General features: G+C 54.2%; 1 protein-coding gene across 1 annotated transcript in view; it reads right to left on the bottom strand.

Moving 5' to 3' along the window:
* The window catches only part of KLHL29 (kelch like family member 29), a 143,264-nt gene that overhangs the window by 50,359 nt on the left and 65,948 nt on the right, over positions 1-26,957 (bottom strand). The window contains exons 2-3 of the mRNA XM_042982421.1: positions 10,148-10,289; positions 7,150-7,662 (exon numbers count right to left, since the gene is read on the bottom strand). Of these exons, the coding sequence (XP_042838355.1) occupies positions 7,150-7,662; positions 10,148-10,289 (655 nt within the window). The remainder of the gene's footprint in view (positions 1-7,149; positions 7,663-10,147; positions 10,290-26,957) is intronic.

Consider the following 26,957-nt stretch of genomic DNA (forward strand, 5'->3'; position numbering starts at 1 on the left):
GCAGCAGGGAAGGAGGTGACATGACTCAAGCCCCTCAGGGGCTTCTTCATGTCAGTGATCTAGAACATAGTGGTCATCCCTGCTGGTATCTGCGTGGGCTTGAGACTGGGGTAGCTGGTTTCCTACTGTGGGTCACTGCCATTTCCTGAAGCCCCTGGAAAGGAAATGTTCCCTCCCTTTGCTCTAATCTGAAGAGCCCTCTAATTCCCATGGTGTCTTGACTCTGCTGTCCCTGCCTGTCAACAGTTAGGGCCAGGGCAGGATTTCCGATCTCAAAGATGCTCAGCAGAGATTTGGGGCTGAAAGTCCATATGCTATTTCCAGCTCTGTGTACTCAGCTCAGTGAGGAGGGGGCCCCCATGCACCTTGCTCTAACTGTGTCCTGTTGAGCAGAGCGTCTCTGAGAGGATTGTACAGAGGCTGGGGTCCTGGGGTCACCTCCTGCTCCAAGAATGACATGGTTTCTGGGTGGTCTAGCGGCCTTTGCTGCATCTTTCCGCTTGCCTGGTTCACTCATCATCAAATGATCCGTTAACACAACAGTTAAGCCCTGGACAACCCTCCAATTAATGATTAACAAACCTCAGGAGGATAGAGCCCTGTGAAGGGGAGGAGGGCTTTCTGAGGCAGGGCTGGGGCAGGTACTGCCCAAGCGAGGAGGAAAGACCTCGTGTAGACAAAGTGTCAAATTCCACAGGCTCTGAGACACATAAGTTTTGAGTGAGGGTGTGTGTGTTGGGGTGGGGGGCAGCCTAGAAAGGGGAAAAATTGGGTTGAGGGTCATGTCAATCAGATCTGGGAGATTATTTTGAGCAACCTTGCTTTAGAAACAATGGCGGGCCTGAGCTAAAGGTGTGCCAGACAATGTTTCTCCTCCAGGATTCTTTACAGTAGTGCTGGTAATAACAACAGCTAGCATAAATGTGGGTTTACTATGCGCCAGGCACTGTGTTAAGACTTTGCATACATTATTAAGTCCTTAAAACACGTCTGTGAAGATGGCACTATGATTATCTCCATGTTACCGATAAGGAAACTGAGGCTCAGAGACACCAGTGTTCTAGCACAGTTTCACTGTGGGTTAGTGGTAGTGGAATTGGAATTCTACCCGAGCAGTCTGGTGCAGAACCCGGGCTCCTGGCCACCCTCCACGCTGCTAGCCACGTGCTCATAACCCACTCCCTCCCTTGCATCCCTCCTTGGTTGGTCTGCGGGAGTGACATAATTCTGTTTGTCCCACCTACTGATCTGGCCCTGGAGGAGGACCCATGCTGGGAGTCTGGCACCCTGATATCAAGCTGAGTCTCGCAGGATGCTGAGATCCCCTGAGGGCAGACAGGAGAAGCCCTCAGAAGACAGACAGCTCCTGGAATTAGGGGGAAGGTGTCAGCAACAGCCCGGTTCGTTCTGGTTGTTATGGCAATGTGGAGGGCTGTAAAATGTTACATCGCGGGAAGGCAGTTTCTTCTGTCCAAAGTGGACCCCTAGGAACTAGGTGCTTCAGACATCACGGTGTTGACGCAATCTCCCAAGACTCCCAAGGCAACCTGGTCTTTGGCTTTCTCACGTTACCCTGGGCGCCCAAAAGGCCACAGCACTGAAGAGTGGTCCTGGCACCAGTAGTGAAGATAATAGTAGCAAAGACTTTCACAGTGATTACGACATGCTAGGCGCTATTCACAAGGGCTTTATGTAAAATAACTCAATCCTCACAACAACTTCAAGAAGGATGTTCTATTATTATCCCCTTTTATAGATGAGGAAACTGAGGCAGAGTTTCAGATCGCATTTGCTCTGGGGCAAGCATCTGGGTGGAGGTGCTGGGGCACAGGAGGAACTTTGAAATAGATGGTCTTACGTTCCCAGCAGTGTGGGACAGGTATGGGGGCAGTGACCGGTTGCAGAATGAACTCTCACAGCGGCACTTTCCTGTGTGCTGGGGTAACCAACCTGCACTCACCACACAGAGGGAGGAGGCAGCTGGTGAGAAGTCAGAACCTCAGTGCTGACTTGCAGCCCAGTGCTCTGTGAGAGCCTTCTTTCATCTAACCCTTCTCAAGCGTCTCTCGGCACCAGGCACCGGCTGGGATACTGGGGGTGGAACGGGAATGGGAGGGATTCTTGCGGCCCCCACCCCAGTGCCTGGCAGTCTAGCTGGCAGAATGATGCAGGAGCAGGGTAACTGTTGCAGGCACGCGGCCAAGCCCAGAGCACAGCTGGAAGGGAGACAACCCTGGGCTTAGAGTGACTTCAGGGCAGCCTGTGAGCGGAACGGCAGAGATGAAGGTAGAGGCGGCGAGGGGCTGGACCCTGAGGCACCAAGTGAAGGGTCGGGCACTGTCCTGAAAGGAGCAGGGGCTGTTGGAGGCATTTGGCGGGGAGTGACAGGACCGGACTTGCGTTTTGCAAAGACCACGCTGGTTGGACCTTGGACCTGGCTGGGAGGGGATGCACTTGGGGCCGGGAGGCCGCCAGTGCAACCAGAGGTGATGGTGGCCTGAAAGGGGAGTGGTGGTGGGGATAGAGAGACGATAGATGCAGAGGCGGCAGAATCAAAGGTGTTTTTAGACTCGGTGCATAAGGGGGTTAAGGGCAGGTCAAGGACAACCATGGGCTTTGACTTTGAACTCCTGGATGGACTCATGATGTCATTTCTGAGACGGAGGCACAGGAAGAGCAGGCCTGGGGGAAGATGATTTCAGTTTGGACATTTTGTGCCTCTGTGCTAACCATGCGTGGGCAAACAGCTTTATCATGAATTCCCAGCTGCTTCTAGAATGTGTACTGAGCAGTGTGCCCTGGCATGTCAGAGGGTAGGGTCTGTGCTGGGCTCTACACTGGGGAGAGCAGGCCAGAATCCTCCTGCCAGGAAGGTGACACATCCACTCCCTTTCAGGAATGGGGACACCGTGGTCCCACGGAGCTGCTCCACCAGGGGCTGCCAACCGGATGAACAAGCTTGGGTTTCTCCCATCTCCTCCGCGCTGGGGAGGGGGCTCTGATTCCCAGCCCTTCACTAGCTTCTCTCTAGACCCGGGCTCAGTGTTGACAGGAACGATGGTTTTCAGAGTTAAGAGGGCAAAGTACGATGTATGTTCATGTCCACGATCTCATTCAATCTTCCTCTATATCTGGTGAAGATGGTACTCCCATCCCATTTTAAAGATGAGGAAAAGGAGGCTCAGAGAGGTTAGGAGACTTGTCCCCGTCACACAGCTGTACACTATGCCTCAAAGTATCTTTACCAGATCCTGTCTTTGCCACTCATGGAGACAGGGTGGCTGCTGTCCAAGCAGAAGGCAGCATAGAGACAGAGCTCCACAGAGTGCGGGCTCAGGGGCAAGGATGAGAAGGGAAGAGGTGTGAAACCACAGGAAGGGGCTGTGCACACCCCACAACATAGCTGCCTGGCCTTGGGAACCCTCGTGGCCCCTCACCCTAGGCCTACAAAATCGAAGGTCAGACGAGACAAGCCTCACCATTTCAGGTCAACCTGGATTTTGTTTTTTGGTTCAGAAGCAGGTAAGAACAGGTGCAACCTTGCTTCTCTCTCCTTGGACATGCAGGTAAGAAATATAATCACCTTTCTGCAGCTCAGCTCACCGCTAGTCTGGGGCTTTAAAAGGTCTCTGGCTACCCTGTTAGCCACCAAGAACCCTTTGTGGAAAAAGATAGGGGATGGAAAAAAATGACACCAATAGATTGCACCTGTGCTCTGACACAGCTGGGCTCACATGCAGTGACATCAGACTTCGCTCATCTCACAAGGCCTGGTGTCGGCCACCAGCTCTGCCTTTGGATTGGTTCATGGTTTCCAATCCAACCAGACAAGGCCTCAGGTATTTTATAACAGAATTCAAATGGAACTAATTCTTTTTTCCTCCCTTATCACTTTGCACACATGAAATCTATTTTAATTAGTTTTCAATACATAATCTTTTTTTTTTTTAAAGAATGAAATCCTATGGATTGTTCCCACCCCCAAATTGTTCTTAGAGAAAGAAAGATTTATCTTATAAGTTTCCTAAGAAAATCTATATGTGCTCAATGCATTTAAATAACACTCATTAACGCGAACTGCATGCAAGCTGGCTTCTCTAGTCACAGATGAGAGACAATCGCTTGACCTATTGCAAATCAAAAAGCATTTCTGCACCACCTTTATTTTTCAATTGGTTAAGTTTTAAATTAAAGTCCCAACGCCCTTTTTGGGAAGGCAGACTAACATAGCCCCAACAGAAATTTCAGCTCAGTCGATTGGAAGATAATTATAAGAAACAAAATGTGAAATTTTAAATCAGGGCACTAATGAAGTCTAAAAATACCGGTGGCCCATCCCTCTGGCTGGCAAGACCTGTTCCTCATGGAGGGGATCTCTCCATAATTACTCAACCCCGTGAGAGGCCAGGTTGTCATGTCAAACAATAGAGGAAAAATCGCGGGACTTTAATGAGCTAGATCTCAAGGAGCTCCATGGTGAATCTTATTATAATGCCGGGCAAGCTTTCAAACAGAGAACAGGAGAAAAGGAAAGTTCTTTTTTTTTTTTTTCTTAAGTGGAGCTCTGACTAGTGTTGATGTCATCATGCAGTGCCTCCTGGTTCCCACTTGGAGCCAGCTGTCTGTCATTTAGGAGTGTGAAATCAATTGAGTTTTGGAGATGTAAAATCCCTAGGGGCAAAATTAAAAGTGACCCAAATCCAAACCCACATGGTCTTGTCAGGAATATGATTCTCACATGGCAAGTTTCAAAGATTTGGTTTCAAAATTCTGGTTTCTTATTTTAAAAAATATGCAGTTTGACATTAGATCTGACAGACAAATTGTAGCTGTAGCAATAAAGGCTTTTAAGATTAGAAATGAAAAGAGAAATTACTTAAAAAAAACAAACAAAAAAAACCCCAACAACCCACCCAGGCTTGAGTTTGGAGACATTTGTACGTTCATGCTTCATTGTCTTTCTTCGCCACAGATATAAGGGGATAAGTCAGCTGATGAGGGCCGTAAATAGAGAAGTGAGTTGAATGTAATTTCTGGGGAAACCACCATCTCACTGGTGAACTATGGAAATCAGCGTGACAGATGGGTCACCGGTTGTTGTCGGCTGGAGCCAGGGTGGGCGAGGCGGGTCTCACTGGTCTACCGGAAGGCAGGGCTGTGGACACCTTCTAGGATTACCCCACGCCTGGCTCTCACCTAGCACTGAATCCGCCCTAGAGGGGCTGGCAGACCGAACCCCATTGGGGGCCGTCTCTCTTCTTCCTTCCTGTCTGTGGGCTTGGGTTCACCACAGAGGATGCTTCATGCCCTCTGGCCCCAAAAAGATGTTACAGGTGTGGTTCTGCAAATGGCCAGCTGGCCCAGTGTGCACAGGGGCCAGCGGGGGCCTGTCTCTACCACCTGTAACTTCCTGATCTTATGGGTTCAGGTGCCTGATGATGGATGCACCTGTGCCTGGCAACTTTGGGGAGGCGGATCTCAGTTCTGTGCTGAGCCCCAAACCGTGGACTTCAGACCCAACAGGGCCAGTTACCTTTCAGCCCAGAATAAGTCCTTTTCCTGGATGTATGTCTGAAACTTGGCAAATTGCCGAGACCTTTCATCAGCCCTAGGAGGCCTCTGGGGGTGGTGGCCATGCCCCCGTGGTTGGGGGAGGGAAGCCCACCCAGTGCCTCAGGCTTTGGCAGGAGCAGCCAGGATACCCAAGTTCTCAATGTATTAGAGCTGGAAGCATACAAACTGGAGTAAGTTTTTTTTTTTTTCTTTTTAAAGGGAGAGAGAGCTTAACCAAAACAATTCAAACAAAAAATCAATTTAGTCAATTTTTTTTTTAAAGATCTTAAACAAAGCAAGGGTTTACCAGAATTTAGATGTAATTTTCTATAATTTTGTCATTTAAAACTAGTGCTGATTTCCAAAACAAAGGCAGTTGGGGCGCAATCAGATTGGGAATTAAACCCAATGGAGATCTAGACACGGCTTTGTTGTTGGGATGCTTGACGAGGTCTGAAAATTGCTCAAAAGGATAAAGAGAGAGATGCATGAGAGCAGGCAGGAAAGAAGGGCTAGTGGGAGTCGTTCTCTGCGAAGAGGCAGGGACCCCTGCCAGGCTACCTCCAGGAGCTGTTAGCAAGGAGAATGAGAGGTTGTGCCCAAAGGTCCACACTTCCTAGAACCATCTACTGTCCCCTTTCTAAGAGGCCTGTGTGCCCCAGCAGGGAGACTGCCCACCATATGCCCTCTTGCCTGCAACTGGGTCCAGGCCTGGCTGCCTCCCCTCCCCACTCAGCAAGAGAGGGGCCTGGCTGTCTGGAGCTCTAAGGGATAGCGAGCAAGTCTGGGGCGGATGCACCCCACCAGCCTAACATCTGTGGCCCCCGGTCCTCCTGCCCCCTTCCGCATTCCGGCTGGATAGATAGATCCCTCGGTCAGACGTCAGGAGCGATGCTCTTTGTCGTAACCCTATGGCTGGGGGCTCATCTGCAGTCTCTGTTCTCAAGGATCTGCCTTGAAAACAGGAGGTGCTCTTTCCCGGACCCTCACAGAGCCACCCTTGAGTCCTTGAAACAAAATAATCCAAGTGGCTCAGGATGGTCTGTGAGTGTCTCTTGGGGAGACATTCCTTTCACCTAACATCTGGGGAGCTGCTCTCATCCAATGGCACAGCACAGGGCGCCTTTCTAGGGAAGGACACAGTTCACATCCTGACTGTTCTCATGGGTGGAAAATGGAAAAGGCCCCACAAAAGACTGTTCCATGGAACCCTAAGAGGAACATATGATTCCTGCTCATTCCACACTTGGCCTGGCTTTGGGGTGAAAGGTGAGAATGGCCTAAGGCTTGGGCTAGAGGCAGAAGGACCCTGGACTTGGCAGGCTCTCCCCTCCCTCCCTCTCCTTGCCCGCCCACATGTCCTCGCCTAGCTTGTCCTTCCCTCCTCCACTTTCCCCTCTGCCTCCTCTGTCTGAGACCGGACTGTCTTGGGCAAGGGGAGGCCCCACTACTGCTTCTGGGTTGGGTGAGGCCAGTGAGGGAGCTGCTGGAGAGCTCAGGATGCCAGGAACACACTCCTGTCTGCGCTGTGTCGTGGTGACCACTCAGGGAGGCACAGGTGTGGGCACACGGGAGCATGTGAGCAGCGGGACTTACCTTTGGGGTGCCCAGGGTCGGTGAACTCATACTTCCCCACGCCAATTGTCCGCAGCATCTGCAGCCCATGGGCCGAGTCAGTCGTGGGGGGCCCATTGGTGGCAGGGGCACCGCTGGGGAGGGTGGCAGACGGCTGGGCTGGTGCTGGTGGAGGCAGCAGGGGCCCTGCCATGTGGCCGTTGCCCACGGCAGTGGGTCCCGGACGGGCCACCTGCCCCACGCCAGGCAGTGTGGACATGGCCAGGGGCTGTGGGCTGGCGTACAGGGCCTGGGCCGGCATGTTGACCACCACGCTACTCAGTGGCTGAGAGGGTGGCTGTGGGAGCGAGTAGTGGCCTGGCATCAGCGGGAGCTGGGGCCCCACGTGGGGAGGCAGTGAGGGGGTCACCCCAATGACTGGGGCCTGGACGTTCACAGCCGGGCTGAAGGTAGGAGGCTGGGCCACTCCATAGGAGTGTGCGATCAGGGCAGGCTGGTTCCCGGCGGCCACCGTGGTCACCCATGGCCCTGTGCCTGCAAGGGAGACAGAAGAGAGGTCATCTGCCGGATACACATTCACTCAATAAACACCGACTGTCCCAGGCCCTGGGCTGGGTGGTAAGGTCACCGAGGTGGACAAGACACCTGCATCCAGGACCCCCCAGATGAAAAATCTGTGATTACGGTAGCGTTGGGGTACATGAGCAGATGGTCGTGGAGGCTCAGAGGGGGAGCAAAATCTACACAGAGGCAAAAACACAGAGAGAAAAAAGCAGAGTCCTTCAAAGAATTCTCGGTTCAAATCTTGGCTCTGCCATTCATTAGCCAGGAGCCCTGGGCAAGTTGCTTTTCTTCTCTGAGCCTCATTCTTCCCATCTGTCAAATGGAACCAGCAACACCTACCTCAGAGGTCTCCTGGGAAAAATTGAATGAGGGAAATGTATTTGGGGGAAAAAAAACTAGCAGAGTGGCTGGTATGTGTTAAATGTTCCATAAATGTTGGTGTTTTTCCTTCCTTTCTGGAGAATAGCTGTCTGGAGGAGGTGGGGAGAAAGCTAGATTGTGAAGATAGTAGGTGTTTCCTGTGCAAGGCGAGAACACCAGAGCCTGGAGCTGTGCAAGAGCCCTGTGGTGCAGGAAGGGGGAGCAGGAGGTGGGGGCAGTAGGGGAAGGCTGGCAGCGGCTGTTTTCCACTGCCTTGCTGGGGGACCAGGCTTTCTCCTAAGCAGCCTCTGCATGGCCAACCCTGGGGGAAACAACAGAAATGCATTTTGGCCCTTAAAGATATTTTGACTGAACAAGGGGGTCCAGACACACGTCCTGAGACTTGACACAAGATTCGACACCAGCTGTGCCCAGGCCAGGCAGAGCAGGGCCAGGTTCCCCTGAGCTGCGCAGACATTGAGGTGACCCAAGTGGGCTTGTGAGTGAAGCCAGAAGATACTGTGACAAGGGAGGGCAGTCTGGGTCACCTCTGACCGAATGAGTGTGGGGTTAGGTCTCCATCACCCAAATGCCACCTTGGTTTTCATGATGCCACTGGAGTGGCAGTGTAGACTGGGGGCAGGGAGTCTGAGGAAGAGAGTGGGGGACAGGGAGCCACTCAGGACCCCTAGTTCCAGAGGCTAGAAGGGGAGCTGGGAGCTCTCTGACAGAAAACTAGAAGCTGGAAAATGTTGGTGAAGCAGTGCCAGCAAGATTCTAGAACAGGCTGCTAAGGGGGATTGTCCCTAAGCCTGAAGACGGTATCACTGTGAGCTAGGCTGCTGTCTTAAGGACAAGGCATGCCATCCTAAGGTCACTTCTCTCCAGGATTAGCCACGGAGCCTGGAACAAGGCACCAGAGCTTCGGAACACAGCTCGTGACTTCTCTGATAACTCTGGTGAAGGTATGAGATGCTGGGCCATGGTGGTGAGTGACTTATGAGCGGGTGATTGGCTCAGAGGATGCTGGGGACCGGAAGGAGGTCTCTAGTGATGTGGACCGAGTCCTGCTCATCACTTTTACCAATGATTTGGATGATGATAGGGAAGATATCAGCACCAACTCTGCAGGTGGCATACTGGGAAGGTTAGGCACAGGTCAGCAATAAAAGCTGGAATCAAGAGTCATATGGGAAGATACTGACAGGGACTTGCCCTTGAGTCCCCACACCCCTCTGCCTAAGGTAGACTGAGAGAAGATGGACAGGGGTCAGGGTTACTGCCTCGACAGTCTTGGGGTCTGACTGGTGACAGCGCATGTCTGTGGCTAGCAGCAAATCAGAGGTGATCTAAGACTGCAGTGGTCAAAGTGGAGGGGCTGAATGAAGGGGTGCAGGTCATAGCACGTGTGGGTTCTTTGCGTGGGGCTCTGGCACCGATGGAGGCAGAGGGAGAGGTCGTTCTCTGGAGGGCAAAGGAACTGGCCGCCACAGGCTCTGGAGTGTGGCTGAAGGGCCAAGGGTGTTTATCCCGCAGAAGACTTGGAGGGGGGATGGGTGGGTGTCAGATATCTGTAGGGCTGTGGGGTGAACACGGATGTGTCCTGTGTATCCTAAGGGGAGGTCTGGGACCGATGGGAGATAACAGGGAAGGCTTTTGTCATGGTCAGGGCTGACCAAAGGCGGCTTGGGGGGACGTAGGAGGTGGGGAGCCCCCGGCCCCATGGGGGTGGAGCATCCCACTTCTCATGTAACCGTTGGCAAGGCAAAGCCTCCCTGGAAGGTGTGACTGGAGAAGTGGGCGAATCAGAGTCCTGAGGTTTGGGAATGACTATTCAAAATAACAGCAGATTCAAAGTCGCTCCTGGGATGTCAGTCTTACTTCCTCAGCCTCCCCAAAGCTTTCTCGAGTAGCAGAGAAAGCGGCAGAGACGCAGCTACTGCCCAGGCTGTACAGCGTCCCGACCCCCATGCAGGTGTGGGCTGCCGCAGGCCCATGGGCCAGGGCCTGCTGAGGAGTCACAACATCCAGGAAGCCTCCACACCCCGCTCCCAGCCTCCACGTGGGAGTCTCTGGCTGCCGGCCAAGTACACACCTGGATTGTCGCTCTCCCTCATCTGTTTGGAGGGCGGCTCATCAGTGTCCCAGGGCGTGGACTGATTGATGGGCGTCTGCCCCCACCGGATGCTGGTCGTGAGTCCCTGGGACTGACTATCCGCTTTGGAGATGCCGGGAGCCTGGGGAGAAGCAGAGCAGGGGGATGAGCATGGCCTGGCATGGGCTGCTGCCCTGGGGGCCCATCTCCTGAGCACTACTCCTGCTGCCTGAGCCACAAGGCCACACCCAGGGCCACCTGGGAGATGCGGGCACTTTGGGTAAACTCCCGCCCCCAGGAACACCCAATCCAGTGCCCCCCCCCCCGCCCCCACCAGCTGACACCCTCTATGACCACCCAGTCCACCTGAACTATCATAAAGGAAAGTGTTCTGTGCTGTGAGATGTGAAGTCCCCCAGGCCGTTGGATTGTTAATAAACTGCAACATTTATGGGCATGTGCTGAATACCAGCTGTGTCCTCAGTCTAGGCTCAGTGCCACCACGTGTCTGGCCTTCTGACATGTGAGAGGACGGCTTTCCAAAGCACCACCATTGGGCCCCATATCAGCCACTGGGCCCCCCAATATGCCAGTCCATGGAGGAGGCATGGGGGGTGGGGTGGGGACTGAGGCTCATGGGAGGACAGCTAAGAGCAGGGAGCATCTTCCCTGGGACCCTCTTTGTTGTGAGAAGGAGACAGGCTCTCCGTTTCAGGATCTCATTCTCTAATTTAGATATTTAGATTAATGAGAAAATGAACCCCAGGCTGAAGACAAACATTAGCACTGCACTGGTCTCTGAGCTACTGCCTTGATGGAATATTATATAGTCATTAAAAATCATGTTTACTAAAATGCATAATGAGATGGCAAAATGCTTACACTATCATGTTAAATGAGAAAAGCAGGACATAAAGTGACACAAATATAAGCTCATATGTAAAGCAATATGTGCAGGAGAGAAAAAAACAAAATGTTAGCAGAGGTGTTATTCTTGGTGACAGGAACATGGGTAACTTCTATTCTCTTGTCTATACCTTTCTGTATTTGCCAAATTTTCTACCAGGGCCATGGCCTTTGTAATAAGCCAGAAAAGAAGAAGGAGAAGGAGGAGGAGCAAGAGCAGGAGGAGGAGGGAGGGGGGAAGTTGGAGGAAAAGGGAGAAGAGGGAAGGGGAGGAGGGGGGGAAGAGGGCAAGAAGGCGGAGGAGAGGGGGAGGAGAAGGGGGAGGGGAGGGGGAGGAGAAGGAGGAGGAGGGGGAGAAGGGAGAGGGGAAGAGGGGGAGGGTGACAGGGAGGAGGGGTAGGAGGGGAAGGAGGACAAGAAGGAGAAGGAGGAGGAGGAGGAGAAGAGGGAAGAGAAAGAGGAGGAGGAGGAGGAAGAGGAAGAGCAAAAGGGGGAGGAGATGGAGGAAAGGGGGAGGGGGAGTAGGGGGAGGGGAAGGGGGAGGGGGGAGGAGGAGGAGGAGGAGAAGAAGGAGCAGGAGGGGAGGAGTGGGAGAAGGAAGAGAAGGAGGAGGAGGGGAAGGAGGAGCAGGAGGGGAGGAGGAGAGGGAGGAGCAGGAGGGTGAGGTGGAGGAGGGGAAGGGGGTGCAGGAGGGGGAGGAGGGGAAGAAATCCAAAAGCAAGTTGGAAAGCCTGGGACTGGGATAACTGGGGTGTGTGTGGGGGTGTGAGTCTCAGCAGAGGTGGTTTCTGGAAATTTCTGCAGTTCCCAGGAGTGCAGCCAGAGCCCAACCAGGTTTGGGGTGAAGGATGTGGTGGGGTGGGGGGCAGAGATAGTTGTGCACCAGGGACAGTCACAGAAGCTCCAAGAGGCCACAAGGGGCATCTGTGGGCTTCTCTTTGGGGAAGGCCGTGGTCTTCGTGACTTCTCACAGAAGCTGACCCAGTGTCCCAGCGGTGGGGGGGGGGGGGGGGGGGGGGGGAGGGGCATCGCCCTCACTGGGCCTCTCTGAGCAGCTGGAACAGCCGGCACGGGCGGATGGAGGGGATGGCCATGGCTGACAGCACTTATTGGGTCTCTGATGCACAATGCCTATGACAAACAGCACCTGCTTGGGGCTGGGAGGAGCCGTATCCCATTAGGACCTGTAGGCTGCACTGAGCTAATTGCATTAGGCTGCACTTTATCTCTGGCCTGCATTTCAGAAGCTTTGCTTCTGTGAACAGAGCAGGAAACAAAGGGAAAGAGTGAATCTCCTGAGGAAAGAACAATTCAATGGACAAGATTCCTTCTCAGAGGCCCCTGCCCCATTTCTGTCTGTGGGACAGACGGGAGCTTGGTTGGGGTTGGCTGTGATGGCGGGGGTGGGGGTGGAGGGGGGGAAGGGGGGGGAGTTCCATCAGGAACTCATGGAACAGAAGTGTGGCTTCTCTAAACAGCTTTCCAGTGTGCCCTGTCTGCAAGCCTCCTCTGCATTCCCAGGTTCCCCTGGGTGCTAGGGGGCTCAGAGGTGCAGAGGTGGCTTCCCGTAACCGGCGCCATCCGAAAGGGAAGGAGCCTGTGCCTTGTCCTATTTAGGGCCCTGGACAGGGGTGAAGTTTGAGTGGTGACACTCCAGCCTCCTGGGGCACCCTCCTTCACTGACAATGCAGAGACCCGACCTGCCAGTAGGGGGCGCTGCAGCCCCTCTCTGCTGCACCTTGGCAGGTGGGCAGGGGATGTGGTTCCCGGAGGCTTCTCAGGCCAGAGGTAGGTGTGGTTTTCAGGGTCCTCCCACCCTTGCCATTTCTTCCCTGCTGAATCAGAATCCGTGCCCCCAACCTGGTGCTTTGACAGGGTAGGGAAGGGCTCTGGAAACTTGGAGGTTCTGGTCCGGGGCCCTTACATCAGACACTGCCACCAGGAGACGGGGTGGGGGTCTCCTCCTCCAGAGTGGGTAACCAGATTCTGAACTCTAAAACTTCAGGAGTTCCTGTTTCTGCCCTAAAATTGGGGGTGGGGTCCTGGACTTGAAAAACCGCACACTTTTTCAAGGGCTTAGTCCCTTGGCTCTAAGACACTCCTGCCAGGTCGTTCACTTGTGCATTTGCTGGTTAGTTGGTGTGTTCAGTAAACAAGCACTGGGCCGCTGCTCAGTGCTCTCCCAAGGCCCTGGGGACGAGATGACTGAGACTCAGCCCCTGCTTCCTGCCAGGCCCAGCCCCAGGCCCCAGGGGACATGATGACTGAGGCTCAGCCCTGCCCTCAGGTGGCTGCTGCCTGGGGAGCACAGCCCTCAGCTGTGCAAACTGCACCCCGTTAGCCTCCAGAAGGAAGCCGGGTGCAGGGGGGCGCCCCGAGTGGCCGGGTCGGGGCAGATAACTTGGTGAGGCCCCAACAGGCCTGCTGTGTCTGTCATGAATAGTACAAGCAAATTCTTATGTACAAGAAAGCCGTTCTGCTGTGAGAAGGAAAACAGGGTCTCTCTTTTTCCTTCAAGAAAGATAAATAAGGCCACTCATTCTAATCGGCCCAAGCAACTTCTGAAGCTATGAGCAAGTCACAGCTCAGAAATTTCTATTTATTTCTTTAAAACAATGAAATGAACATTCCTTTCTCTACTCCCTCCAGAAAAAAACTGGACACGCTTGTGCACTTTGCCAGGCACCTGGGCGCCCAGGTCAGGGAGGAATGTTGTAGCCGGGGATGTGAGTCAGCTTGGCCAGGCCAGAGCCCTTCCTCCTGCAAGGGGCTCCAGGCCCAAAGTAAACACATAGTCCCCAAATTCTGGAGGCTTCTGGGGCATCGTGTGCAGGTCCATGGCTCCAGCTCTGAACTCAGCTCCTGTTAAGACTTTCTCCCTTGGTCCAGAGTCCCCAAAGGTCCGTGACTCCACTAAAGGCTTTCCAGGTCTCTCCCACCCTGAGCAGGCTGCCCAAGTTCCCCTTCTTGCCAGGGGGTTGCCAGCACAAGAATGCCACAGAACTCCCCCTGCCCCCCCAGGAGAACAGCTCAGGCCAGGGGAGGAAGGCAGGGCTGAGGGAGCCCCCTCCCACTGCATCATCTGGGTTATCAGCGAAGCCACCCAGACATCTGGCCTTTTGCCAGTGTTCCTGGCCATGCTTCTGCTCCCTGATATGATGACACTGGGCAGAGAGAGGCAGATGAGGAGAGCCCTCCTCCTGCCTGGTGCTGTGGAGTGGCCCTGTCTGCCCATCACCGGGCTGGGCAGGCTTCTCTCTGCTTCCCTCTAATGAGATGCTAATAGGATGCATCATTAACGCAGCAGCTTTTAAACCCCGAGCTCTTGTAAATTTTCAAAGGTCACATTTTTACGGCAGCTGACAGCATCCTGCTTCTTTCAGCGACTGAAGAACACTAAAGACCCCGATGCTTTATGGAGGAAGCTCTCTGTGAGGCGGCAGCACGGGCTGAGGCACCTGCTGGTCCGGGGGCTGGGAACTTCCACCCTGCGACAAGACTCACAGGGCCCCTGGGTTGTGCTCTGCTGGCTTGGGGAGAACCAGTTACACATCGCCACAGAGCCGCCCCCGGGGGCTCTGCTCTGTTTAGGGGAAGGAGTGCACAATGCAAAGATGCTTGGTAGAGGGGGTTGGGGGCACCATGGGCTCACCAGGCGGTTCACCCACGAGGCTGCGACCACCCAGAGGGGCTACTTTCTGCTCGTTTGTCCACCCAGAGGAAGTACCTTTTTCTACTTTGCACAAAGGTGCCATGTAAGTGAGCAGCATCCCAGGTGGTCAGGAAGATTTGAAAGATGATGGGATGGAGCTCGGCCGGGGCCCTCACATGCCCGCTTGTTCTTGGACCCACGTGTTGTGCACATGACAGTCGCAGTCTCTGCACACTGCCTTGCGGGGTGAGGTGTACTGACCCTGTACTGGCGAGCCAGCTCCGCGAGAACACGCACCCGGCACAGCGCTCGGCCTGTCGTGGGGCCCAGGGAGTGAATGAAGAGGCCGTGTCTCTGAGCTACGGTGTTGGCCAATAATAGGAGCATCCGGTACTGTTGCAAGGGCTACATGAGTGCATGGAGTGTGCTCCAGAAGAGCGAGCCACATCACGGAACAGAGATGTGAAAGGGCTCCGTGCACCTGGGACACGTGAATCAATGAGTTCCCCTTACTGGGGAGATGAGGTTCCAGACTGTGGGGCCTTGTGTGTTGGGCCCCCCAATGTCATTGCCTTGAATGCTGCCACGGGCTGCTTGGAGGCCTAGTGCCTGCCTCCCCTGGCTCCCTCCCACGTGCCTGAGTGGGGTGCAAGTACTGAGGTTGGTGCCTCCCTCTGTGGGGCTGGGGGATTGCCTGGAGAAGCCAGGGCTCAGCCCCTTCCTCTCTGCGCCCGAAGAGGTCAGAAGAGGGTGAATCAATGGACTCTGGAAGTCAGGGAGTGCTTCCTGGAGGAAGGGAGCTGGCACTGCGCCACAAAAGCCAGGCAGATTCACTAAGGGAGATGGATTCGGGCCAAAGTCGCTACCAAGGACCTTACAGCAACTAGCATGTTTCCAGCCTGGATACATTTGACAGAGCCAGGCTCCAGAGTCCACTTCGGGGTTCAAGTGGCCTCCTCTGGGGGGACTGACAATGCCACCACCCATGTCCATCTCCTGCAGACTGGAACCTGCGAGCCTTGACATTCTTGTCACTTGTGTGGTGCTGATGGGGCTGGCAGGGACGGCCTTCTGCTGAGCGTCACTGAGCACAGCTGGCCCCATCCCTCACAGCAGCGAGCCTCCTCCCCTCAAGGGAGCCCGGAGTCCCCCAGCCCTCATCTCACCAGTGTCCACTGGTGCTCCTGGCCTAGAGTGATAGCCAAGCTTAGCTCCTGCCCTCGAGACATCTACACCAGCAGGATGGGGTAGGTCTGCACCAGGGACCCATGAGGACGACATAGGCTGGGAGAGTGGCCGCAAGGAACACACCCAAGATGCTATGACACTATGCCAGCTGGGGGCCAAGCCTTTTAAGGGATTCTCAGCCTCTTCCTGGGTCTCTCGGATCCCCTGGTCAGAGGAATACCACCACGTGACTCTAGTCAACACCACGGAAGCAGCAGATGGTCCGGCCAAGACCTGTCAGAGTTTCTGTGCACAAATTTGTGAGATACTATGAACCATCGTTTAAAGCCACTGCAGGGCGGTGGGGGTGGGGGTGTGTGGAAACATACACAGTCTACTGTGTATATTGCAAAATAGCAAAAGACCAAAAAGTCATCTGTGTGTTGCTGTTGACATACATACGCATATGTATCCTCTGTGTTCTAGAGAGGATGCTCCCAGCAAGACTACAGTGGGGACTGTAATTCCATACATGCTGAAGCTAAAGCTGGGGTAGCCTCTCCCCAGGCACACCCCAGGCTGGGTGGGTGGGGGGAGGGGGCCTTGGGTGAAACCGACAAGCCACGGGGAGGACAACAGGGTGGGCAACCTGGGGCTGACTGTGCTCTGAGCTTGACCTACAGCCTCGTTTTGCCTCATGACTCCCCATAATTTCCTGATTTGGAAAAGACAAGCTCTGGTGTGGCTCCCTGAGAACCACTGGTCTGGATTTTGGGGGCCCCCTTCTGCCGAAGCATTGCGGACCTGGCCTGAGCCCCTCAGCGGGCCTCTGGCGTCTTCTCTGGCTGCCCGGCACCTCTGCCACACCCCCCATCTTGAGGTGGGAGCTGGAAGACTTGCTCTGCCAGCAGCTTCCCTTGCAGCTCCATTTCCAGGTGTGTGCCCTGCTGCTCACTCTGGGGTGAGGTTCCCCGTCCGGAAGCTGGGCAACGTGAGGAAGCCAGCACGGCTCCATGCTCCGCAGAGGCTGGTGGCAGAGACCCACGGATTTGGGAGCACACAGATGATGGAGGCTCTGGTGTCCCAGGCACAGCATCAGCCGTGGAAGCTGTCATCTCCTTTCCCTTCTTACTCTGGAGGATGCTTGGGGCAGGAGTCGGTTCCCACACGGCTCCCAGCAGAAGTGAAGATGCACCTCTGATCACCAGGCCCTGGGCCGCCATGGGGAATCACAGTGGCTCTAGGACTGCACACGGCAGGGCAGGCCACTCGCTGCAAGGACTGGGTGTTTCACTTCCTTTTCAGGCATAATCCCCCCGCAGGGCACTGAGGCTCTGCATGGTGTTGCGTCCACCTGTGGGGACTGACTCCCTGGGGCTCTTGCATCACAAAGGTGAGGCCCTATGAAGGCAAGTTTTACTTGAAGAATGGTGTTCCGATGTTGGAAATCCAGTTTTGGGAAGAAGCCATTTTGGCGTCTGGGGTTTTTAGACTATAGCTCATGCATTTCTAGCTAGACTGTTGGCATTCTAGGACCAGCAGGTTGTCAGCAAGAGGACTGGTTCCAAGATCACACAGGTAGAGCGTTGACCACGTCTAACATAGGGGTTCTCCAACGTGAGCGCGTGTGTGGGTTAGGAATGCGGGTTTCTGGACCCACCCCAGAGCTTTTGATTCGGTAGGTCTGGGACAGGGGGCCCCTAAAGGTGGTGGTTTAACAAGCGTATCAGGTGATGTAGGAGTTCCACCGACCCCACTCTAGCAAGCGATGACAGTCTTGATATTCAAGTTTGCAGGCCTCTGTGCCCGAATGTGGGGAAACTTAGGGGCTGGAAACTGCCAGGCGAGTCCTGAATGGGACAGATTCTGAGGTCCTGCTCATGTGCCTCATGGGAGCCGGCTACTTGGTGACACTGTCTTCATGGACCCCTGGTCCCAGCCTAGGTTTCAAGGGGTCAGAAGGACATTTTGTCAGATGCTAAAGCTATAAATCTGTGGCCTCTGGGAAGAGCAAATGACATTTATGGGTCTCTCAGTTCTTCATTTCATGATTGCTACTGAACTACATACGAGAATAATCACAGTCAAATCCCCACTTGGGGCTAGGGGACGCTCTCCGGAGCCCCTCCTGCTCTCATGAATGAGGCTGCCCTCTCTGGCCCCCTGGACCCCGGCCGGCGCCCTCGGCCTCCCCTTCAGAGCACCACCATAATGTGCTCCGGAGACTGCTGAAATTTCTAATAATACTAACCAATGATGTGTTAAATTGAGACACTTCTGGCTCGAATGCCGGAAACTGCATGATGGTTTAAAGGACCAGTGCTTACCTTTCTCTATCAATTTGCTGCTAAATTACTGCTTTCGGAGCAACTTACAGAAAAGTAATTCTTTATTTAAATTTTAATTTCAATCTTGTCATTTTAAATATATATTCAGATTCCAATCATATTACAGAATATGATGATGTCTCTGGGGGGGAGGGGGGAAGTGTTCCTGCCAGGATCCCGGGTGGTGGGGAGAGGGTGTGTTGGGGGAGGGGTAAGACACCATGGTAAGGAGTGACCCCAGGGGACAGCTTGGTGAGGGCAGCCATGTGCTGGGTTGCTGGGGATAGGACTGGAGGCCAGTGGCCAGTCTCTAATGTGGCCTTGTGATTCCAGGCTTTGTGCCCGGCCCCGAGGGTCACCTGCAACCACTGACCACTTCCTGTGCCTTCTGTCTCATGGGTCACCACAGGGACCCAACCAGCTGAGCCATAAACATATGCCAGGCACAGATGAGCTAGAGCTGCCTGGACTGCCTCTATCCTCACGGCTCACGTTTATCGAGCGCCTCCTACATGCCAGGCATGGGCACGGTAAGATTTCCTTCCACAAGGTGTTTTCACCTTTATTTTACAGAAGAGAGTGATAGGACCCGGAGAAGTTCCGCAATAGCTAGAGTAGGCCAACTCGGTACGGTGACTCATGTCTATTCTATCCTTAGAGCCTCCGAAGTGATCTGGGATGGGTGGAATGTTCCAGACCACCCGGCCCCAGCCCCCTCCTGCTGTGGCTGACAGCCCCACAAACTGGTTTAGCCATATCAAGGCTTCATCTGCAGTACCCTTTTGGGGTAACACTTAGACCCTTCCCCTGTGCTCTGAGTACCAGCCATGGCCTCCCCTTACCCCTCTGTGTCCAGCCCAGCTGAGCCTCCTGCTCTGACCCTGACAGCACGCTGGACTTCCCTCATGTCTCCTGCTGCCTCAGACTCCCTAGACCCTAAGCAACCACCGACGTGTTCCCCCAACCCCTGCCAGTGTTGTCTTGACACTCTCCACTGGGGCCAGTTCTTCAGTGTCAGAGCTGGGGTGGTACAGACACCTCTCCTCTCCAAAGTGTGCTGCAGGGTCCACCGTCACGTCCCTTCTGTCCCCAGCTCTCTCTTCCCTCCCTCTGGTCATCAGGCCTTGGATCTCCAACATGGGGACTGAAAACTCGATGTCTGACCACTTCACCTGCCATTCCAGCATCCATCCGTGTTCTTTCATGGTCCTCCCCTCCGTGGGATTCCGGATGCCTTGGCTTTCCTGCTTACCTCTGTCGACCTCTACACTTCAGTGCGGCCGTCCTTTCTCCACCTTCCTCCTTCTCGAAACTCCCTTCCCTTCCCTTTCTGTGACAATGCTTTTCCTGGTTTTCTACCTAAACCTCTTCTGTGCTGATCATTTCTTCTCTGGTCAGTTCTCTGACATGGACATGCCCCAGGGGTCAGGCCAGGCCCCCTCTCTCAGGTCTGTTTGGGCCTTAGCTTCAGTCACAATTATCTTTCAGATAGGAAGCATCTGCACGGTGGCCCTCGTTTCTGATAGAACCCAGCTTCCTATAGTATTCTGGGAGTACATTTGCTTTTTTCCTTTCCCCACATCAAAGTCTATACCTTGGAGACATTCCTGCTAAAAGTGCAGCTCAGACGGCTGCCCTCGCGGACGTAAAGCAGCCGCGGCTGGCGCTCGTGTTGGGGCTGTGCTCTCTCACGTGCCCTGTCTAGGCCCCCAGCCCCTTCCTCCGGCCCCCCCGCCCCCACCCCACGGATGGGCCTTGTGGACAAAAGACATGATAAATCTGGCAGAACCTTATAACTCAGAGCTTTCAACTTGCCTCTAACAACTTTCAACTGAAAACTTCTTAGTCCCATTTCCAAGTTACTTTTCATCCATTACAAAACCCACAAAATTTTCAAAGGGGCTTTGAAATAAGATCACCTAGAAAAAAAAAAAGCCCATCACAAATGAAAGTCTTTGAAAAGAAAGAGGCCCTTTCCTGTGCTTCAGTTCCCTGTGATATCAGTTTCCCTTTCATTCTGCTGAAAGGTGCAGGGCAGGCCGGGCCCTCAGCAGACGCCTGTGATGTGATGGAGCGAGTGGCCCAGACGGACAGACGGGGACGAGGAGGAGAACGAGGGGCACCTGCTCGCAGAGCTGGGATGGGCCTTTCATCGTCCCCCCGACAGCCGTAACCCGCTTGGCCCGCTCAGAGGCCCAGCCGCCCCGCGTGTCCCCGCTCACCTTGGCATTGGTGGCGACGCAGCTCCCTCTGGAGCAAGGCGACCTGTCTTCATTCTTAACACCAAAGTGGGTGGGAAGGGAGGCATGGCAGGAGCAGCCTGGCTCTGGCCTTTGATGGGACATTTCCCAATGCCAGCCCTGCAGGCAGCGACACTCGGGGACCACCCCTCAACCTCCCAGCCTCAGAGCCTGTGACACACCCATCCTCCCCAGGGTCAACTCCAGACTCAGATGCACATCAGATGCTAGCCATTTTGGAAGCTTTGTCATTGTCAGACTTGAAATCCTCAGTGGATCTGCTGAGAAAAGTCCTGTGTGAAGGGCAGCTGAGCCAGCAGTCGATGTGGGGATACGTGCGGGTCCCTTACTGAACCGTGTGTTGATCCGGCCTGGCCCTCAGAGGCCTGGGCCCTGAGAATCCAGTACTAATTTTGAGCCAGGCTCCCAGGACTTCCGGAGACGGTTCCCGACTACCCCTGGGGATGCAGAGGGCTCTTTCGTGCACCTTGGCCGGGGACCGGACTGGCCTCTCTGCCCCTTGAGGCCCTGCCAGGCCCTCTGTAGAAGGCATTCTAGGATTAACCAAGCCCTCCTTGTGTGCAGGACTCACCTCAGAGCCAGAAGAACCCCAAAATAAGTACTGGCTGGCTGTCTGCAACTCTTCCTCTGGCTGTCCTTTCTTCAGCAAACACCTAACACTCCTTTTAAAACTCCTGCAGTCTACCCTTCGAGTCTCGGGCCTCGGCGGAGCATTCCTTATTTTTTCCCACAGACAAAGGCCTGCCAGTGAGAGGGGACAGTTCTAAGTTCTAAAGCCCTGTGCCGTGTGACTCACACAGCCGACTCTCTGAGCACGAAGTTAACTGAGAGCTCAGCAAGGCGGTCCTGACACAGAGACGTCTTTAGCGACCTCATTAGAGCCTTAACAAGAGAGGGGATTGTGGCAGGGTCACCCCAAGGTCAGGCAGGACAATGCAACAAACAACGCAGCACAAATGTCCCTGTGAGGCAGCTCCTCAGGCGGGTGGCAGAGCCGAAGGAGCTAAGATAGCTTTACTGCCGGGACTTCAAGACTCACCGAAGCAAATCCACCCGAGCGTGTGCCTCAGGACTGGAGCCTGGCTTCTGACTCAGTACGGGACTGACCAGCTCTGTGGTGGAATGATCCAGAAGCACACAATGAGGGACTCAGTTAACATCCTCCCAGCTCCCTGGTCCTCTGTCTCTCTGCTTTCTGCCTCCACAGGCTCTCTGTCATGAGAACGATGTGCAGCCAGGCAGGGTCCTGAGGGAGAGGAGTGCCCTCTGGCCACAGTCCAGCTCGGATCCCTTAGTTCAGAATTGAGGTGGTTTGAGTGATTTTTTTTTTTTTTTAAAAGAAATGGCATCATTCAGCACCAGTCTGTCTCTTCAGAAAGTTTGCTGGGCAGACAGATTCTATCCAAATCACTGCAGGTCCAGGTGCAAGAGGGAAAGAGACACAGGGAAGCGGCCCTCTTGGGGAAGATAGGTTTCTGGTCCTCAGGAGTGGCACTGGAGGAGGAGCAGGGTGGTGGGTCACAGAGCAGTGGGACAACCACAGTACTGTGTGCTGGGGGGCTTAGACCTGGCTCACCATGGAGCCGGCTGAGAGATGGCATGCAGGGCCTGTGGCCACTTGCTCTGGATCCCTGGGTCAGGGAGAGGGGTCCAGACACGCCCCCTCTGCTGACGCCCCTTCCTCAGCAGGGGCCCAGACTGCCTGGTCCCAGGCTTCCTTCCCTTCACTGTTGAGAGAGGCCTCCTCTCTTCCATGCTGTGCTGCCTGGCTACCACAGCTTCATCCATGGTGTGCTGGGGCTCATTGGCAGAGAGAGAGAGAGAAAATTCTAGCCTCTCTTCTTATAAAGCCACAAATCCCTTTGTGGGGGCCCCACCCTCATGATCTCATCTAAATCTAGTTTTCTCTCAGAGTCCCCATCTCCAAATACCATCACGATGGAGGTTTGTACCGCATACGAATTCTAGGGGGACACAATTCTGTTGATTGCACTTACATAGCCTGCACACAATGGGTGTTCAGAAAATGCTGTCCGAACCTAGTGAAGCTCTGTCTGCCTGCTGTTTTTGGGCTCCACCTCGTCCACCAGAACTGGGGGGTATTTAATAGAGGGACATGCAAGGGCCTGACCAGCATATGGCGGGTCTGCCCACCAGCCTGAGCTCTAATTTTCGGATGGTTTGCTTTTTTCTCTCACAACATAATCTCCATGATCTTTAGTCTTTCCTGAATGCTGTTGAAAGGCTTGTCGTATTTATCTCCGGAGAATCCGCCGTGCCCCTGTGCAATTTTCCATTGTCATGGTTCATTTTAATTTCCTCTAAGGCTGTTGGCCACTCTTGTGTTCAGAAATAGCTTGTTCCACTTAATAAAAGCGCTTAAATATGCAGACACGAGAAGTTTCCTTTGCTTGCTCCTAAATATCACAGTAAGTGGAGTGAGTTGCACGCCGAGCCTTATGCAGTTAGGCTGAGCACACGCCAGGTGGCTTCCCAGGAAGGAGAAGCTTGGAATGAAAGGTGCAAGGGTAGAAACAGGATCCAAGAATTTCTAGGGGAAACCCAGCCAGCCTGGACGCCACACATTGCATCGTCTGGCTGACAGCACACAGGTCTCCTGAAGTGCCTCCCCTCTCCAGAATGATCAGGGCTCTGAGTTCAAGGCCTGCTCCAGACCTCTAACTTACCCTATGACCTTGCACAAATCAGTTCACCCCTCAGAGTCCCTGCTTCTTCACCTATAAAGCCGGCCTGATAATCCTGCTTCCAAAGACCAATTTTGGTGAGGAGTGGATGTCCTCTATTTCCAGGGCCCTAGCACAGAAGCTGGGGCAAATCAAAGGGCACACAGCTTTCAGCAAATGGCAGCTATTATTACTATTAGCTCACTGGAATTGCAGGTCAAGGTCTTAGAGCTGTGATGGGCTTGTAGACCCAGATAGCCAGGGGCAGAGTCACAGGGCATCTTCTTTGGCTTAAATAACAATAATTAGGAACCAAGAGCCTAGGGTGACTGGTGGATGGGAATAGGAAGGAAGAGGCATGAGTCACTAACTTAAAATTCCTGATAGAATGGCAGCTCGGGGAGGCCAGTTCTCACCCTCAGCAGGTGGTCCTCAGCAGGATGTGAAGCCTCCTGGCCCTACAGACAAACCCTAAGCTTAGCTCTGGGGTTGGGGTGAGGCAGGCAGGGCAACACAGCATCTGGGTCAGAAGCGCCCCAGAGAAGGATGTTCTGGAAAGCCACATGCTGCCCACCCTCAACACCAGTTTCTGCCCACAAGAGTCACCCCTGGGGGCTTTTCACTTCTGTAAATACCCACACATAAGGCTGTCTCCTCCCACATCTTCACCCAGGGTCAGCTCTGGCATCATAACTTCTACTGCTCAGGCAGGGGGGTAGTTTAGAGATCCACGTGAGGTCACATACATAAGTTGAGAGCGGTGACCTGGACCTTGGTCACAGCCAGACTGTAGCTCTCCCCTTCCGCATCTATGTCCTTGTGAACACAAGACTCCAACCACCCACAGTGTGTGCATTCTACAACCCCGTTCCTGGACAACACACGGGTTTACACATGTGTGCACGTTCTTGAAGATGCACAAGCGTGCACACACACACTCGCCTACTGACACACCAGGCCCACACACACGCCTTCTGTACAGCCCCAGCCTGCTCGGGCTTCGGGGGGATGCCGGCCCCCATGGGGCAGGAGACGCTAGCAGACTCTCCCTTCTTGCCCCACAGAATCTTTTTTTTTCTTCCACAGCTCTGAAACACGGAGTCCCCCATGGCCACTTGGAGCTTCCCTCCCAGACACTTTTTCCTAAATCAGCTTCCAATCTGACTCATTTCAGTTTTAAAACAAGAAAACATCAACAAACACGATGGAGGGAAACAGATGGTAACAATTACAGGAGGGAGAAAACAGAGCCGTTCCCTTTACAAGGGGCAGGCAAACATATTGTCCCCAGGCAGTGCATCGACCCCCAGCCACGCTGTATGAACCTGGATGCCGGGCTCCCAGGGCCTGTGCCCATCACAGGGGACATAAGGGGTCATAAGGCCTCTGAGCACTGCAGGGCAGGTCTGCTGAACCTGGCAACAGCTAGTTCTCCAGGGAGGGAAGGATGGACGTTCCAGCACATACCAGACTACCTCTACCTCTGACGTCCTGTCTAAGGCCCAAGATGTGGGTGGGACTCTTCCTCCCCTGCTGTGACTGACCCCGGCTGCCTCCTGACAACCACAGCAGCCTGCCTCACCTGCCAGAGCCCCTGAAGGAGGGCAGAATGGCACCTCTCATTGTGGGTGGTGGCGAGAGCCAGGCTGCCTGGTCCAAATGCAAATCCTGCCACTTATAAGTGGCCAAGCTAATGGACCTCTCTGTGCCATCATTTCCTTTCTCCTAAGATGGAGACAGTTCTAGAACCTACACGATAGGAGTTATGAATTAATATGTGCTAGGGACTTAGAAGCAGGCCTAACACACATGGGTGCTATGTGTGGAAGCGGTTTTGTTCTTACCCATGCAGACAGCCAGCTTCTGGCCTGGCACTCAGCATCCATAAAGGCCTGCCGAGTGGAGAGGCAAGGAGGCAGGCCTGAAGCTGTGCCCTGCAAGATGGACGAGGCATTCCAGGCAGGGGATGCCACAGGCTGGAGTTAGGGCTGACGGGAGAAGCCCCGCTGTAGAGGCAGGGTGCCCGAGGCTCTGGGAGCAGCAGACGGCCAGGTCTGGGGTCCTGAGCAACGCGTCCTGCCGTTTGTCCATCCTGTGTGTGTTGGGCAGGACAAGGGTTCTGCCCTCTAGCAGCTCAGGCTGGTGGAGGCAGGCGAGGAAACAGGTGCAACCTGGGGACATCAAGTGCTTTGACAGAGGGGGGCACCCACCCCAGCCCCGTGGGCCCGGGAAAGCTGCCTGGAGGAGAGGCTGAGTCCTGAGTGGCAGGGGAAGGAGTGTGGGGGTGGAAGGATGGGTAATGTGGCATTCTGGGCATGGGGGACATGATGCCTTTGGGGATCAGAACAGCAGGGCATTGAGAGTGAGGGGTCTGAGTCATTACTGGAGTGCCCCAGGCAAGGATTCCACATCTCTGAGCCTCAGCTTTCCCTCATGCGGGATGAGAATTACAGACCCTCCTTCCCAGGCGTTGTGTGAGAGGTAAAAGTAAGAAAGCGTATCAAAAGTGCCTAGCTGACTCCTGGCACAAGAGGTGCTCACCACAGGGAACTGCTGTGGACCTGCCTTTTGGATGGGACTCTCTCCCACGGGTCCTGCTCTTAGACACATTTATGCACACAAGCTCTCACGCAGGATAAATATTCCCCAGCGCTCCGTGATCACACATGTCCTCACACACTGCTCTGGACTGATTATTTGTGCCCCCAGAACTCCTAACCCCCATGTGATGGGAGGTGACTAGGTCTCAAAGGTGGAGCCCTCATGAAAGGGATCCGTGTCCTTATGAGAAGACAGGAGAGAACTCTCGGTCCCTTTCTGCTCCCTGTGTGAGGGAACAAGGGTAAGTCAGCAGTCTGCAGCCTGGAAGGGGCTCTCACGAGAGCCTGACCGTGCTGGCATCCTGACCTCAGCCTTCCAGCCCCCAGAACTGTGGGAGAGAAATTTCTGCTGTTCGTAAGCCACCCAGGTCATGGTACTTAGTTATGACAGCCTGAGCTAGATAAAACATGCACCCTCCCACATGTTCACACGCAAGGGTACAAGGAGACACCAGTTGGCATGCACTGTGTTCGCCATATCTCCCCCTTTGCTTCCATCTGGTCCCCTCTCCCACCCCCGGAATCTGCAGAGACTTTAGCCTTGTGGGATGTGCTGTGGCCACCCCTATTCCAGGGCCCTGGATAAGGTGGGCTGCATTTAACCACCAGAGAGAGACTTTGTTGTGCGGTGGCAGCAGGCTGTGGAAGCCCTGGGATGAAGGGGAGGAGGGTATATTTCATTCCTTCTCGCCCCCTCCCGGGGCCTGTTCCTCACAAATGCGCATCAGGCAGCTTATCTGGTAAGCGTCCCAAAGTGAGGAGGGGAGGCTCTCTGGCACACGCTATTTTGGCGGCTACTTCTATTTTAAAACCTACTGACATCCCCTCTTGTTCTCCTGGAGGGCTCAGCATCTTCGAATTCTCCGTCTGTCCATTCCGTGGCCTGGAGGAGCCTGTCCTATTTGCACCAGGGGCCAGCATGCTCCTCTCTGCCCATTTGCTCCAGGCACCCGCTGCTGTTTCTTTCTTTCTTTAAAAAAAACTTTAAAAAAAAATGTTTATTTACTCTTGAAGGAGAGAGAGAGAGCGAAGAGAGAGAACGTGAGTGGGGGAGGGTCAGAGAGAGAGGGAGACACAGAATCTGAAGCAGGCTCCAGGCTCCGAGCTGTCAGCACAGAGCCCGATGCGGGGCTCGAACTCACGATCTGTGAGATCATGACCTGAGTGAAGTTGGTTGCCCAACTGACTGAGCCCCCCAGGCACCCCCTGCTGC

This window comes from Panthera tigris, chromosome A3 (genome assembly GCF_018350195.1).
Source record: "Panthera tigris isolate Pti1 chromosome A3, P.tigris_Pti1_mat1.1, whole genome shotgun sequence".
Taxonomy (NCBI): Eukaryota; Metazoa; Chordata; class Mammalia; order Carnivora; family Felidae; genus Panthera; species Panthera tigris.